The sequence below is a fragment of the Amblyomma americanum genome, chromosome 4 (assembly GCF_052857255.1).
Source record: "Amblyomma americanum isolate KBUSLIRL-KWMA chromosome 4, ASM5285725v1, whole genome shotgun sequence".
Taxonomy (NCBI): Eukaryota; Metazoa; Arthropoda; class Arachnida; order Ixodida; family Ixodidae; genus Amblyomma; species Amblyomma americanum.
In genome coordinates this window covers 143,004,247-143,021,128 of record NC_135500.1, presented here as the reverse complement: position 1 = coordinate 143,021,128, position 16,882 = coordinate 143,004,247, and the positions used below count along the sequence as shown (strand labels likewise).

Sequence of the window (16,882 nt, the reverse complement as noted above, 5' to 3'; positions counted from 1 at the left end):
ATCTACGGTAATCTCCAATATCGCAGAACCAGTTCCGCGCCGCTGCAATCAAACTAGAGAGAAACCTGGCCGCCTCTGGCGTGAGAAACTGATAAGGCGCGGCTGGTGATTTTGAACAAGGGGCCCTAAAAACAAGCTGTCCGAATGTTCGCGACAATATGCAAAAGATTACCGTTCCTTCGTGCTTTCAGGTATAGTAACAAGAACAGAAACGCTTAGACCCCATCGAACGCAAGAGTTTAATTTTTGAACGTCGCAGTTATAGCGGTCTGCGGGAGTCGATATAGGCACGTGAGGCTAACGAAAGGGGTTCAGCTCAAGTTAACGACAACGCCGCCATCTATGGAAAAAAAAGTGATAAATGTAACAATAAGATTCCGGAAGCGAGCAGAGTGGGTGAGGGAACAAACGCGGCATAATGACATCCTAATCAAAATGAAAAGAAAGAAATGGGCTTAACCAGGGCATGTGTTGCGAAAGCAAGATAACCGCTGGTCCTTAAGAATAACGGAGTGGACTCCAAGAGAAGGCAAGCGTAGCAAGGGCACGGCAGAAAGTTAGGAGGGCGGATGAGGTTAAGAATTTTGCGGGGATACGGTGGCCGCAGTTGGCAAATGACAGGGTTAGTTGGAGTGCCATGGGAGAAGCCTCTGCCGTGCAGTCGGCGTAGTCAGGCTGATGATCATGACTTGGGCGCCGCGTATGCCTTAATTGCGGCATTAATCGAATGTTTCTCCTCTTTATTCCTCTTCTCTCTTGTCCCTCATTTAGGTCCAAAATTTCTTTTTCCCTGGAATAATGACGAACCGGAACTTCTATCTGCTTAACCTCTCTTCCGTCCCTCATTCTCTTTCTCATAGTGCAGCCTACGCGTCTGCGCCTACGCACTTTCCTCACCGTGGTGGCTGAGCTGCCGTCTTCTTTCTCCCAGTGGATGGTCGGCTGGGGCTGTCCCTGAGCTGAGCAAGGAAGCACGGCTCCCGTCTCACTTGCGAATTCCACCACAGTTGGGGGCTCCAGAACGATCGTGGGGCCACGTCCACCGCTCTCAAGAAGACTAGACGATGCGCCTGCAACGAAAGAAATGAAAGTAAAATGATTGAAAACATTATCTTTTCTGAGTAAGCGGTGTCTGCTGCGTTAATTGATCGACAGCAGCCGACATAAAAAGGCTAAATCTCAGCTACGCAACAGCTTAACTTGCTCTGTGCTCACCCACTTGGACAGTTTTAATCTTTCGTTTCAAATTTGGCTTGTTCAGCAATAATTTTATTGCTCAGCTTATATGATTGAGGTTCTCTTCTCTTCGTTTATAAATAATGGGCTTGTTGCGTCCATTGCTAACGTGATTTTACATTAGTCAGGCTTAACAAGTGTGTTGTGATCTCCTTTTGGAGCGCAAATTATGAGTATACCTGCTTTTAACGAAAGAAAATAGGTTCGTTGGGGTAAATGCAAGTCACTGTCCAGGAGTTCATTGGAATTTTATGCACCAAGCGAAATTCTTCAGCCTATGTCAGCTAACCAAAGGTAATAATTTTTTGCGCATAAAAGAACTGTTTGCCGGCACAAGCCCTAGGACTGGTGTAAGTGAACAGGCCCAAAAATTAAGAGTGTCCAAGCTTCACCATCTTGTCAGTATAAAGCGGAACATGAGCCAGAGCAGCTTGCTTCTAGTATTGGACAGAAGACTGAATAATATGCTGTATCTGCATGCCGCACTAACAGTCTCATACCGTTGTGTTTACATCTGATCGTCCTTGCAAATAACAGCAAACGCATTTTAAGGCGTGGTGACCAGTTGTGTGATAAAATACAGCTCTCCGATAAATTGTTAGACATGGCCGTGGATGTAATGCTTTTCGCTTTGGCATACTACATTGTGGATGCGCCTTTCCTTTTAAAATAGTAATTAATTGTTCATGGTTGTATTATCGTTTGACTTTGTTTCTTGCAGAAGTTTACACTGGAGAACTACTGGCGGTGACCTAACGCCGGTTAAAGTAGAGGGTTGGTTTAGGACATGGTACGGTGAGCCCTCTCACCCCCCCCCCCCCCCCCCCCCCCCCCTGCGTGATGCACTCTCTAGTCATTAGATCATTTCATCGTACGTGGTCCTCGTGAAGGTGTATTTGAGGACCCAGGGTTTGCATGTTTGTATTTAAATATCATGCAAGCAGAAGTATTATGCGCGAAATTCGCGCTGAATATCCGAACCGGTAGTTAAGTCAGTTCATGTGAGACAATGAGGAACAAAAAAAAATAAGCATCGTTATTACCTCACCGAATTTGAATGAACTTTTTCGTCTTTATTTAGCTCTAAAACATGCAGCTCCATTAAAGTCGTTGCCTCTCCCACTATTCATTCTCAGTAGTCTGACACCTCGCACGTAGTTAAAAGGGAGTCACAGTTCTGCTTTGGATCAACGTTACTGTCATGGATAGGCAGTCTTAGTCTTCTATCATGGTAATGCGACCACAAGCTCAAGAATTAAAAGAGCCAAGCTGGGCTAGTGCTGGGGATCAACTCTCTAGCGGCTGACGACAGAGATGAAACTGCGCAAAGCTCCAAGAAAACGTTAAAGAAAAGTTGAATGTAAGTTTCAGTGGCTACGCCGCGTAATTAGGCTGTTAGACATTATGCTTTTGTTCCTAGACTTCAAACAACCCGGCTTCAGGAAGGTTTGAGCTCCGCGCAGGCAGAAGATTAACTCCTGTTGGTTCTCGCTTGTGCCGTAACCAACCGCCGTTATTCTTCATAAAGCTGGTCACCGGTGCCGGTTCACTTACATTTGCCAAAATTTTTTTTAATCAGTGCAGGGCGTTCCAACACTTCATAAATCACCATATCATATATATATCAACATATCAACATATATCAACATATCATCCTACTTGCCTGCGCGGTTCAAGCGCGCAAGCATTGGCCCTTCAGACGTGTAGTAATGTATCTAGTAGACCGAATTTAGCCTGTTTTTGTGAATTTTCTTGTGCAAGCCGGTCGGCTTTTTAAGCGCTACGATAAAAGCAGCGTAGAAGGCGGGGTAAGTTGCGAATTTTGCGTTAATAATGCGATCGTTCACTCTTGCCGCCTGCGGACAATACTGCATTTTTTTAGTAGGCATACCGAACAGCAAAGAGCATACCCGAGTTTTAGCGTCTTAATCCGTTGCTTTCAGAAAAGAACACGACTTATTGCGGTGATTGCGTGAAGATCCAGAAAAGCCAAAACAGGCATAGGGGAGCAGTTTTGAGGAGCGCGGATATTTTCTGCATATAATATTTATCATGATATAATAGGAATGTAACTGCAGGCTTTGTTTCATTACAACTATTCACGTGTCACTTTTTCATGTTAGTGGCAAAAATTAACCGCTTGACTACTTTACTGCACTGCGCTCAAGTGACTCCAAAGACTGGCGTCCACTTAACCTATGACGTATAGCCTCAGTGTTTCTCGTTGCGCCGGCAGTTGAGAGCGATTATGCAATTTTTACGAGAATCCTCCACCTGCTCTTTGCTCTTTAATAATAAAGTGTCTCGGTATGTAGCGCTGACTTCGTGAACAGATGTAGCTTCATGCATTAGAAAAGCCCATTTTTGTCCCCAAATGCGAATGTGCGAATGTCAGTGTCTTTCAGAGGTTTTAGCTTTCAAATAACTCTTACAGGCATGCAAACTACATCAGTTTTTCTAAACCTCCAATCAGCATTTCGTGAGTGATTTCTACTTAGTTCCATTTAATTTGAATATCGTGTTGCCTCTTTTAATGTATACCCTTTGACTGGTTTTGGTTTTTTGAGGTTTAACGCCCCAAAGCAATTTAATTTACTAGGGACGCTAATTATCATTGATTATCAGGAGCGAGCGCAATAACCACTGAGCCAAAGTGGTGGCAGGTGTATTCCCTTTGGATGTCATGCTATGTGACATGAAATAGTTTCCCCAGGCTTTCCGCTCCTCTCGGAAACGGAAGCGTATGAGGATATTTTTCTTTAAAATAAGTGCTTCATTTAAGTATTAACTAAGATGGTTCCGCGCTCAAAAGTCAAACACAACTTCAGTTTCCATCGATGCACCAAATTTTCATGATAACTGCTCCTTTTGGCCAAAAGATGAGGTATGAAACCTTTCGAGTGCAGACATCACAGTGCTTCGCGTATGCTTTCCGTGAAAAATCGATGAGTATACTTCTGGCTTGCGCCTACATTATCAATACAGAAAAGTCGCTGCTGTTTCAAATTTTTCAACTTTTAAAGCTAAACCTCTTTCGTGCGAACGCCTCTTAAAAACCAACAAAAATATAACGCATACTCAAGCAGTGCGTATCAGAGAATCCTAGAGCGCCGAAGATATCTCACGCCATCCGTGATTTCCGGGGATTTCGTGCGCTAGCACGATGACCGATAAAAAGAAAAAACCCCAAAACACCGCTCCGAAAGGAGTGAATGGGATAAGGGCGAGTCAATTCCGAGGTGCATCCATGCGAGCAAGGCAGAGGACGGTCACAAACACACGCGGTGAAAAGGAGTCAAGGATTGTGAGGGCAGGTATTCCAATCACGACCACTGGCAGCGCCCCCCCCCCCCCCTTCCCTCCTTCCCCGCAGTCGGGGATAGCTCGCAAAACGATTTCGCCAAACACCGGTGTCCCGTGGTGAAGGCTGCGACGGGCCAGGGTTAAATCAGAACGGTAGGAAGGCTTCTTGATGAACAGAAAAAGTGAAATGGGAGCTAGACAAATACAAGAAGAAAGAAACGTGTGCCGCGCCCCCTGAAAGGAAGAAAATAGTGCAAATACAATCTGACAAGGGGAGGACAAAGGGCTCACTTGGAATTGGATGGAACGCAGATTTACGGCGGTGTTAAAGAGGCATCGCTGACTAGCCTGCCATGGAAGCGTTTTTTTTTTTTTACTAGATTCAGTAGCATTGCACATTGCTTCAACAGCATTGTAATGTAATTGTACATAACAATAAAAAGAATGAGAGAAGAGCATCAGGTTAGTTCTGTGAACTGGAGTTCGGTTTTTGCGCTCCTATAAAGTTGTGCTGCTTTGTGCTGCCGTCGGCATATATTCATTGAATAGCGAGTCTCATAAAGTGACTGTTTCGCTGCTGACTTTAAATTTCGCAAAATACAATTCTCCTACTTAAGCGTCATTAGTTAATTATTCCGCTGCTATAAAGAGGGAGTAACTGGTTTAAACACGTCCGATGAACCATGTGCATTCTTTATCTGTGTGAAGTTTATGGATGGCCTCTTTAGAGGTGAAAGCTATTTACACACAGGTGTTCAGCTTCACAAAACTAACAGATTAAGCACGGCCAGATCTTCACCTTTGTTGTAGAATTATCTTCGCACTACGCTGCAAGATAGCAGTGTTCTCTTTGCTTCAATACAAAAGGAGGAGTTCACTTTGAATCACCTGCGCAGCATCTCTTAAAAAAAGAACGTAGTGTCCAAAAATAGTTTAGTTGCTTTTATTATTCGGTGATCATGCATTTTCACCCCTTCTAAGCTATTAGCGTGGCTAATGCTACAACTGGTTTATATACACTCTAAAAGGACCCATCGTACTCTTCAACATATTCAGGCGATGTCACTTTTGTTTTTTATTCAGCGTCATTTACATCAGCTTCGATGAAAAGCGGTTTTGCTCTCTAGATACTTGACCTTGTCTTATCATGCTAACTAAATTAGCATGCCACAACTCGCTCCAACATTCCCTGTTACACTTTGCTTCATAGTTTCTCAAAGAGTAAAATATCCATGCGAAGCGCTTACATTTAGAACAGTTTCTATTTATGGTTACAGCAATATCATCAGTTGCTGCTGTTTGGCTTGGTTTGGATTATGGGGGCTTAACGTCGCAAAGCGACTCAGGCTATGAGAGACGCCGTAGTGAAGGGCTCCGGAAATTTCGACCACCTGGGTTTCTTTAACGTGCACTGACATCGCACAGCACACGGGCCTCTAGAATTTCGCCTCCATCGAAATTCGACCGCCGGGGCCGGGATCGAACCCGCGTCTTGCGGGCCAGCAGCCGAGCGCCATAACCACTCAGCCACCGCGGCGGACAGTTGCTGCTGTAAGTGTGGCTGAAAACTGCCATAATTTTCACATTTGCTGTGTTGTGAATGATTCATCGTATCTGACGAGCTGCTAGTATACCCAAGTATTAATCAATTATCCCCATTAGTGTATCATGCAAAGGCTGTCCACTGCGGAGGCAAGTGGTTTTTGCTTACAGCTATGAACTTGAATAGAAACTGAAAATTTTGAGCAAAGTAACTCATACAAGTCATAATATCCAAGCGTTTAATGCGAATTTAATTATCATCTGTTCACGTGCTTTAGAGACGCCGAATGACGTGCAGTATAACCAAACGACAGCTGTAACGCTGAATTATGCTCCGGAATGCTTCGTACATTTTGCAGCAGCAGTGCTGCGCGTGGCGCTGAGTCATTCGCGAGTAATCTTGGAAACGAATGCAAAAACATATAATTTCTTTTCACAACTGAGCCGAGGCTAACCTCGTGTAAGTTTGCTTTATTCAACTAGAATAATTCATTTTGTTCATTGCTCTTGTGATTATTTACTTATAATTTTATTTTAGATACCACTATTCAGAAGGTGCTACATAAGCAGGCTCTAAAAAATAAACGGCAATCCGCCTCCCCCTCCCACGCACACACACACATACATATGTATAAAATGTTTCACGAAAGCCGTTCGCAAAATACACTCGTTTTTATTATCAAAAATCAGGTGGCAGCATACTCGGCAAGGTATACTCGGCAGATGTTCGGCTTCGTACGGAACCTAAACGAAGCACGCTTCAGCGTGCTCGAAGGAAAAGCAGAGTTCACGCGCAGTCAATCGCGCACGCTCAGCTTGCGCGCCAATTTCTGCTAAGCGGCGGCAAATTAAGAACAGCGCAGCAAGGAGCTAGTATAGAACACCGTGGCGGAAATGGCCTTTGGGAGATTGACGCCGCAATCAGCGAACCTATCGAAACTCGGAGAGCGTTTTTAGTCGTAATGGCGGTAATTTCAGCCGAGGCGCGCCATTTGCATTCGGATTCGTTATGCAAAGCAATGCGATCGAGACAGCGTTTGTGCTCATGTGAGCAGTTTTTTTCTGTGCATGCGTAAGAAGCATTGTGGTATTAATTGCACAAGAGTTAGGCCTAATATTTCTACAAAGGTACTCCGTTGCCAATTGCCAGTTGTATTTATTGGTGATGGTGAGGTATAGGTCTGCTTCTAATTAATGGCTATGCTAAATCGATATCAGATAGTTTTTAACAAAAAAGTCTGCTTCCTGCTTTGCGCACTGCGCTGCCACGATATATTAATTTTACTTAAACATTACAGACACGGGCCGACTGCATGTTCCGTGAAAATAAATTACCATCCAATGAAAAGGTCAGGCTCTTAAAAGCACACAGGTTAGAGACAGTTCCTGTATCAACGATGGCCACCCTACTAAATGAAGCGAATTTCTGCAAGGAGAATCAAATTTAGGCGTACGTTACTTGAAAAGTAAGTGCGGTAAATTTGCGCACGAAAGTTTATTTGCTTATATCAACTCGCAGTAAGCACGAAACGTATTCGCTTATTAGAACAAAAGTATTTGCGTCAGCATGCACGACTGTTTCTTAATAGCAAATTCTGGCTTTACCGACCCCAAGCAACAAAGAGGCTTGAGGAACACCGTAGTGGTTGGCTCTGGATTAGTTTGGAGCGCCTGGGGTTCTTTAAAGTGCGCTGACATCGTATAGCACTTTGGCGTTTCATATATTTCAACTCTATCAAAATGCGGCTACCGCGCCCGGGATAGAACCCACAACCTTGGGAACGCCAAAGGCACTGAGTCACCGCAGCGGATTACATAACAATTTGCTATGGCGACATGACAGTATACTCTGGTGGAAAAACGAAGGCGCTTATTTTTTCGTGTGTTCCAGCGAGTGCACAAGAAAACGAAAAAGAAAAGGCTTCGAGAATCAAGGAAAATCTTAAAAGAACGTCTTGCTGGGCATTTTGGTAACTGTACATCTTTGGTTACAGACACGAAAAGAGACACAAGGCAGAAAGACGGAACGGAGCGACGGAGCAGCATCTGTTCAGGCACCAATTGCCAACAGCGGCGCACAAGATTTTGAAAGTGAAGTTAATAATCTAGCCAATTTAATTGAGTTTTGCAAATGGACTTTGCATTATCAAAGAGCGGTGGTGTTTGTCAATAGCGAGTTCGTAGCCACGGAGAAGCCATGAATATCATGGTACACTTCAAAGTTGGGAAAAATTCGTTCTCAAAAGCGTTACATCGCGACAAAATCGGCTGTTTTGTTGGGCAAGAAGACTAAACACAACGAATGAGGAGTGTAGGAAGTCTAGTAAAAGTATAATGGCTGCTTGTGACATGCTGCAGTGACTGCCTCGTCTCCGCTATTTTCCTCAGCTGGGGAACGCCGAAACCAGACATAGACCATGATCGCTGCTCTCTTCTCCTTTGTCGCTTAGCGCAAGGACAACCGCAGTAATCGGCAACTACGCGGCCGTCGATGTCGAGAACCATCATTGTCGCTGGTATGGCGCGCTTCGTCTGCAGTTACTAACGGAGCGCGTTTTCTGTTGTCGTCTATTTGATCACTTAGCTTTTGCAATTAGCGTAGGCCACGCATCAGTGACAGTTTGTTACCAGGCAGAGCTTTAGTGGCGCTATTATCTTAATATGTGCGAGTAGTTTCGCTGAAGCGCTCATTTCTGTTATGTGGCATCGGCCTGACAGCTAAAATAAACGATTTCAATTTTGCCGCTGGAAAAATTTTCATACTCTGGTAAGGGGTTGTATCGCACAAGGCGCCTCGATAGCTCTGCCTTGTGGTGTAGCAGACGCGTCGATTTTTTTGTAAGTGTATTTCATGGATAATAAATCTTGACATCAGATGTTTAGAATCTGCGAGTCGCACAAGAATTACGATTCAATTTTGTTTATTTATTTCGGCCTTTCACTTGCCTGCAGCACCATTCGGGCACTACGCGAAAAAGTTATTATTTGAGACGGCAGCGCGCAATTTTGGCCTGACGGGCTCATATTTCTTCCAGTTCGTTGCGATGCACAAAAGAAAGCGGTAAGTCATGGCGCTTGCTTGAGATAAAAGTGTATATCTTAGGATGCTTTAAGTTGATATATTCACAGGTTTCTTCAGATCTTCGAGGGTGGCTCGTTCAGTTGAGAAAATTTCATTTTTAAGATATATCCAGAGAAACCAATTAAAAAGTATAAAATTGCTGAACTTCAGAAGACAAAGAGATTTCACTGCACCCAATATTTGTTTTTAAAAGAACCCGCCGGTAAACGCACCAGCAGGCAAATTAAAAACCCCGCATAGCTCCACCATGCTAGGAAAAGATTATTGTCATAAAACCATCTTCAGCCGTGCGGCAGATATGAGACGGTTCCCTTTAGAACGCAGTCTGTCTGCTACTTTATAGTAAGTTGTCTGTCTATGAAGTAAAGGCTAGAAATATGGCCCAGATCATTGATACATCAAACATTTGCTGCCCGTCTCACTTGGCGCTTCGGCTGCCGTAGCCAGTGTAGTATTCCTCTGCACTAATACCTTGCGTTGCGCAAGCTCACATTCGCATCCGTTGTAAACTGGGCCTCGTTAGTCCTGGTAATGACACATATCACGTAGGTGGCAGCTGTGTATTAAAAGTGAGCTCTCAATTGAAGTCGGGCGCACTTCATATGCGCCGGCAATTTCTTTATGTTTTGCTTTTGGCCACACCAGATGTATGTCAGGACATCTGCCTATGAATTAACGGTTTGTTGGCAGGTTTCTTTTCAGCAGAAGGAGTAATCCTGATGTCACATATCGACTAAATACAGATGCGATGGAAGGACGAGCTGGCACTCGACAGCCGGGATTCTAAGCAGCGTACAACCTGGGTGCGAGCTCCACGCATATTTTCACACTCGCGAGAGATTGTAATCTCTACGTACTCAGCATCGGAGTAGAGCATTCGCGCTGGCGCGGCCAACCTCACATTCCATACGCCGCGGTGTTCAATGTTAATTGTGACACGGGTGAAGTGACACTATCCCACTTCCAGCTAATTAGCTGTGATATGAGCATTATTGAATTTAGATATATCGAACCATATTGGCGAATAACAAAGTTTATAAACAGAAATCACCTGAGTTGTTGACGGCCTTCAATTTCGCAATTCGCACTTAATCACTATTGTGAAAAAAATTTAAAAAAATGATTAGTTGTTTTACTTACTAAACCGTCTAATTACTGACGCACAGCAAGTGCATAATGTCCATCTTCTTGTACGAGCCACCTGCACTTACCGCATTGCTTTAACCAGTAAAAAATATTCCCCTTTGTATATCGCCGCCATTTGGAGTAATCAGTTCACATCGTTAAAGGCAGAAAATGAAAAGCTACTATGCGTTTCAAGTGCTCCAGTTTAATAATAATAATAACTGGTTTTTGGGGAAAGCAAATGGCACAGTATCTGTCTCATATATCGTTGGACACCTGAACCGCACCGTAAGAGAAGGGATAAAGAAGGGAGTAAAAGAAGAAAGGAAGAGATGCTGTAGTGGAGGGCTCCGGAATAATTTCGACCACCTGGGGATATTTAACGTCCATTGACATCGCACAGCACACGTGCGCCTTACTGTTTTGCCTCCATAAAAACGCAGCCGCCGCGGTCTGGTTTGATCCCGGGGCTCCAATTTTCCAAGAAAAAAGCTCCAATTTTCTTAAAGTGTGTTTTCAGCCGGCGCGCGCAGCGGCAGCAGCAGATGCAGTTTTCGTATCAATATTTGGTCATCAAGTACACATGGCATGCGAGATAATGTTTCCGAGACTGAATTTGCGAATATTGTTGCTGCGGTAAATGGGAAGCAGCAATATCGCCGCACTGCTTTATACAACGATAACCTTGACAAGCACAATAGGAGATTTCTGTTATGCTTACATGCTGTTACTGCAAGAAGAGAAAGAAAAAAATATGAGAAAAACTCTTTAAAACCGAACTAATTCGATGTATCTTTTGGGTTGGCAGCTTTAGCTTAATGAAATAGGGAGTATGTATTTCAAGCAAAAATGGTGCATTTTTCTAAAAGCAGACATATTGCTACACGCTGTACACTGCTGGCATATAACCAAAGCACCAAAGCTATTACACAATAGGATTAATTCAGACCATTTGGAGTCAAATCACGACAACGTATGCCACGATTCAATGAACAATAACCACATTCCGGATAAGAGATAACATGAAACGTGGCTTTTCCTGGAGCGCAGATGCATAAAGCTGGAGGCCGGGCCGCGGCACCAACCTGGAATAATCTTTAGATATTGAGTAGCCAAACTGACTCACATGGCAGTTGCATATACCAAAGCACAGCGCATATGTGAGGCACGCATTAATTTGGATCGTCTTGTCGGACGCTACCGTCTTACCTAAAGAAGCCTGGAAGAAACCAATTTTATTAGGAGTAAATCCTGGTTTATGTTAGAACCAAGCAAATAAATGTTGTTTCGATGCCCTTCTAGTTCTTATTGTCGGGCTCGTCGCGTATATTTCCCACGTCTTTCATCTTTAATTTAGACGCTTCCATGAACCCACTCGTCTGTAACTCAGATCCTTCGTTCTTATTCATCCCTCTCTTACCTGCGTCTCCTTAAAGTCGTTTCGTCCAGTGCAGACAAACCAACCCCCACACTGTTCCGTCTAACCTCCTTGCCTGTCCTCTTTCTTCTCACTCTTCTTCGCGACCTGAACTGTTCTGAAAGTGTTTTGTGATTGGTTCAGAATAACTTGTTTCCTGGTTATAGCCACTCAATTCCCTATTCTCCCCATTTTGTCTATGCTTGCAATGAAAGCAGCAGCATCGGACAAAAGCGTACGACGTGACAAAATCACTGGCTAATGTAATGTCGGCTTCCCTCTGGCACCGGCGTCTTAGCAACGTAGGTCACGCGCCCTTTCTCTCAAAGCTGGAGCTCGTCCAATTATTGGCCAATGAGCGGTGCACGAAGCAGCCTGTACTCCATCGACATCAATCGCTGCTGCTGTCGACCTGTCTCAAGAGCGTAGCACACACGTTGCAGGCGTCGATTCTCGGGGGTCTCGTTCTTCTTGAGGCGGATGCTTTCTTTTTTTCTTCTGCCAGTGCCTTTGTGATGCTGCCATCGCCACGCCTTTCCCATTCGCCGTTCTTGCCACTGATGGTTGCGCTTTGTGCGGTTGTGACGTTGATGCGAAGAGCGCAGAAATAGGCAGCAAACGAGAGTGGAGTGTCAGAGCAGGTGGTTTGCAGTGGCCGTCAAGCATTGAATTTTCACAGAAATCTTTGAGAAAAGAATCATCCTACCAGCAGGAATATCTGTGAAGAGATGAAACCGCTTTTTGCTGTTTCCTTTGAAACGTTTACAATATCGTGATTTCTCTTGCATCAGTGAATTATTGCAGTATTAAGCGACTTATTGACAGGACGACTATGAGAATTTTCCAATGCAGTAGTCGGTGCTGCTGATAACATTTTGTTTCTTCCCAAGTGGCACCAGTGCTGCATTTTACGTTTATAATAGTTAATCGAGGGCTGTAAAGTTCCACACGCCTGTAGTGTATTGTAAGCTCCTGTATATTTTTTGATATACCCAGAGTGTGAGGGCGTTTGTATTGGCGAAGCGGTCTACTTCAGGGATGTATAAAATTATCCGTACTACCGAGTGACATTCACAGGTTATGCTTGTACACCCCAAGTAGCACACAAAGAGGGCTCTCGTGGGACCTACATGGGCAAGTGGAGATGGGGCAACGCTTGGACTACCTACATCGGTCCCCTGTGGGGAATAAGTGGGCCAGCCCAAATTGGGCCTGTCTCTGTTGATTCTACATGGGTCCCATACCGGTGCTGCTAGGTCTACCTCATGCCACATTCCTTCATCTAGCCCACATCGGTCTGTTGTCGGGCGCATCAGGGCAGATCGGACGTCAATACCGGCTCTATGCACGAAAACCCTCTCCTAGCACAAATGAGGCTGCCCACACGAAATCACTGTAGGCCCCAGATAGACCATGGCGGGGCTAAAAGCGGGAATGCCCAGTTGCTCTCCACATCGGTTTCTACTAGGGTACATGAGTGCAGATGCAACGTCAATGTGGGCTCAATGCTGAAAAAAATCCTCTGGTAATCCAAATGGGGCTGCGCACGCGAAACCGCTCTAGGCCCTGCATAGGCCTGAGGCGGGCTGGAAAACAGGCATGCCCGACAGCTATCTACATCGGTACATTGTAGGATACTTCATGGCAGAGGGGACGTCAATGTGCGTTATATGTTAACAAAAACCTGTGCTAGCGCAAAAAGGGCTGCCCACATAAAACTTGAGGTACTTGAGAGCGGGTTCACATGTTCGTCACATTCGTCCCTTGTTCAATACTGGAGCGCAGGTGGAGCATAAATGTGGGCTCTGTGCAGGAAAAAACTCGTTACGCCTAACTGGTGCTGCACACACGAAATCGCTAAAACCTTTCGGCCGTGCCAGGGCTTGAAAGCGGGCGTGCCCGCAAGCTACCCCCATCGGTTCCTTTTTAGGGTCATCTGGGCAGATGGAACACAAATGCGGTGCTATACGAAAAACGCGGCAAGCCCAAATGGGGCAGCCGATGCACTGACGCAGGCGGTCCTACGTCGTCTGTACAGCGCGGCTTCAGCCTCCGACGGGGCTTCATCGTATTATTCATGCATTTTTCCAATTCACAAATTTGTATTATATGCGCTCATAACTTACTATTCTAGATAATTTATAATATAATGGCCAACATAATTACTCCCATCAAACTTAAAATTACATACTTCCGACAACCACGCTTCAAAAAAATTTGTGGAAAATAACCAGGCCATGTGCAGAAACGACTGTGCCCACTTGACTGTGTAGACTGAACTGCCTGACTCTTTCCAGTCGCCATATTTCGGAAAGCAAACATAGGCAGTCCGCGCTACGCGCAACAATAAGTGGATGTTAAATAAACTTTTTTGAGCCGATAAGGTGCACTGCCTGCACAAGGTGCAACATGGGCTCATTGCGGACAGCTCCGCTACCAAAGCCCATTTTCCCTCATGCTTAGAGAGAAAATTTTGATAGGTTGGTTTGATGAGACCGAGATATTAATCCTTGATGGCTCAAAGGAGACGTTTGGGGCTGGATGTGCCTCTAGAGCATCCACATCGGCCCCCTGTGGAGACCATGTGGGCAGGTTTCAATTGGGCACGGCCCTTTAGAACCCGCATCTGTCCCATGGTGGTTTTGCGGAGGCTAACTGAGGTGAAAAGCTAACGTTCGTTCTCGGGGGCTACCCACCTCTACCAAAAATAGTGGGCAGTCCCACATGCCCTAACTGCACTGGTCCCAAATGGGACCTATTGGGGCGTTTGTGGGCAGTGCAAAGCGGGCCGCCCTCCGCCCGCGTCGCAAATCCCACATTGGTCCCATTGGGGCTCACATCGATCGCCCACATTTTACCTAGATGGGGCCTCTCTTCATAGCCCACTATGTGCTATGAAGTGACCGCGAAAATATCACAAACATAACCTACTGCTCAGCTCTTCGCAATCATCGGCGGAGCTGCACAACCAATGTATCTGTTAAGAATCTACTTAGATGCAATGGGTGTTCTTACACCGAAAAAGAATAGTCCGTTAATGTCTCTAGTTTTCGAATGCATAAAGCGGCAGTGTTAGCTGGATCACGCTACTTCCTCCCGCCCACGTTAACGCCCACTTCCAAGCCTTTTTGCTTTCAGTGCGAGTGTTCTATATATCTCATATAGGGTGAACGTAAAGGTCTTGGTCTGTATATTACCAGCAGGAATTCACAGAGTGGCGCCTGTCTTTGTTCGTACAGCATGTGGATGCTGTGCTCGGCAAGAATGCCTTTAAGCTGGAACATCACAGTTGTTCTAGTGGTTAATTTTAAAAGCAAAGAAGGAAAAAACGGCGGGTGCTGGCGGCGATGACCGCTTCGTATTTTGCTGAAGCACCTGATCGCTATCCGGCAGAAATAAAGGTGAATAAGTAGAAGACAAGCGCAATAGGAAATAAGGAATAGCAAAAAAAGAAATTAGACAGGTTCAACAGAATGGAAAGTTGGGCTAGGTGGCTGCTGTTCAAGATGAAAATGCGGCGCTTGTCCAGTGGTCTTATTTCCTTGCCTCCGTTTTGTTTGCGCCTGAAGTTTCATCATAAATTCGAGAGGGTTCTATTTAGGGACAAAGATGGCTATCATATGTAATTCTCATGCAAGGTGCACGATATTGAATTAAAAAAGTTGTTTTGTCATACTCAACCATTCTGGACAAAAGCATTTAGAACGGGAAAGAGTTTATGAACGCAATGTTTCTTATAGTTCAATATTCTACCGTAATACTCATTATATCCGCAGATCTCCCGTCGTCAGGCTTCAATTTTGTTTTGCTAATAGCGTTCTTGCTATCTTCAAAAGCGTTCTTCATTTTTTTTTATGGCAGTCATAACTGCTCGATGCGAGGGATAGAAAAGCTTTAAACGAAACATTTTGTTACACCTTGGAAGAATGGACCAATTGAATCTCCCTAACAGTAAATTACAATTTTGCAATATTCAAAATTTCTGTCCAACATATTTGGTGGTGGTTTAACATAGAAACGGTATTTAGACTTGCAGGCATGTAATGAATACATTCCGTAGATTATTTATTATCATTAGATTTAAAGGGGCGAAACGGCTTTTTGCAACAAATAAAAGATTACTTGAAGCTAAGTAATACCTATCAAAACATCTAATGAAGAGATGAGAGAAAGTTATGCTTTATTTTCATGAGCGCGAAATTTTGGTTCGGTTTTCGATTCCGTCGTCCTCGATGTACGGATAGCGACGTGTGGTATGTCTTTAAGACGGGATGTTAATTCTTTCAACGATTTACGAATACGCACATCTGAAGATGTGTGATGTATGTCTTCCAATTTTCTTACCGGGAAGTTTTGTTGAGACAAAAATTTCAATTTTCTGCCAAACTTCTCAACGCATTAAATATTAGACATTTAATTTATCGAAATTTAAAACATCGAAACCTTTCTCGATAACACCCGTTTTATGCACGTACTGGCTTAGAATATTTTTTGTTCAAATCACTATACTGCTTTCTTCCGTTGGAGATGCATATCACCAATGAGAATAAAGTTATCTTTTGCAGGACTGCGAGCTACAATTGGCTGACAGATCAGCTAATATGGGTTAACTGAATCACGAAGACAAGCGTAAACGAAGGTTGTGCCGAAAAGGGCAGGAGCTAGGACAGAAGAAAAAACACAGAAGAAGGATGCAAACAAATGTGACCAAGGGAGAGAATACACCTTCGTGGATGTTGTGGCGGCACTTCCGCCCACTCGTACGGGATAAGAATGTACAAGGGAAGCCCCGTACGCCAACATAACAGCGTTGGGGCTGTAGTCAATGGCCCTTCTGAAAACAGAAAAGGGCAATGCAAACATTAAACAGCGAAGGATGAAAGACTAAAGCAGTGGGCCTAAGTGAATTGTCTGACCTTTGTTCCGGGCTCAAATAAGCCCCCGGCAACGAGTGGTAAGGTGAGGAGAAGGTCCCTCGAGGCGGTGCGGGCCATGTGTGAGGAAGGATGAGGGCGGGACCACATAAAGATCATCTTGCGAGAAACACTTCGAGCAGAAGTGCGAGGGAAACGGAGAAATTCAGGCAGATGGCTTAACAAAGAATAAGTCCACGGTGGAAGATTGAGACAAAGACGTTGGGTGGGAAAGAACCAATAGGGTGGGCCCGTTTTCCCTGC

The 16,882-nt window shown here is 44.6% G+C and overlaps 1 protein-coding gene across 2 annotated transcripts in view; it reads right to left on the bottom strand.

The window, feature by feature from the left end:
• The window catches only part of LOC144128453 (cell adhesion molecule Dscam1-like), a 264,634-nt gene that overhangs the window by 165,437 nt on the left and 82,315 nt on the right, over positions 1-16,882 (bottom strand). For both annotated transcript variants that reach the window (XM_077661870.1, XM_077661871.1), the window contains exon 2: positions 898-1,070. In XM_077661870.1, the coding sequence (XP_077517996.1) occupies positions 898-1,070 (173 nt within the window). The remainder of the gene's footprint in view (positions 1-897; positions 1,071-16,882) is intronic.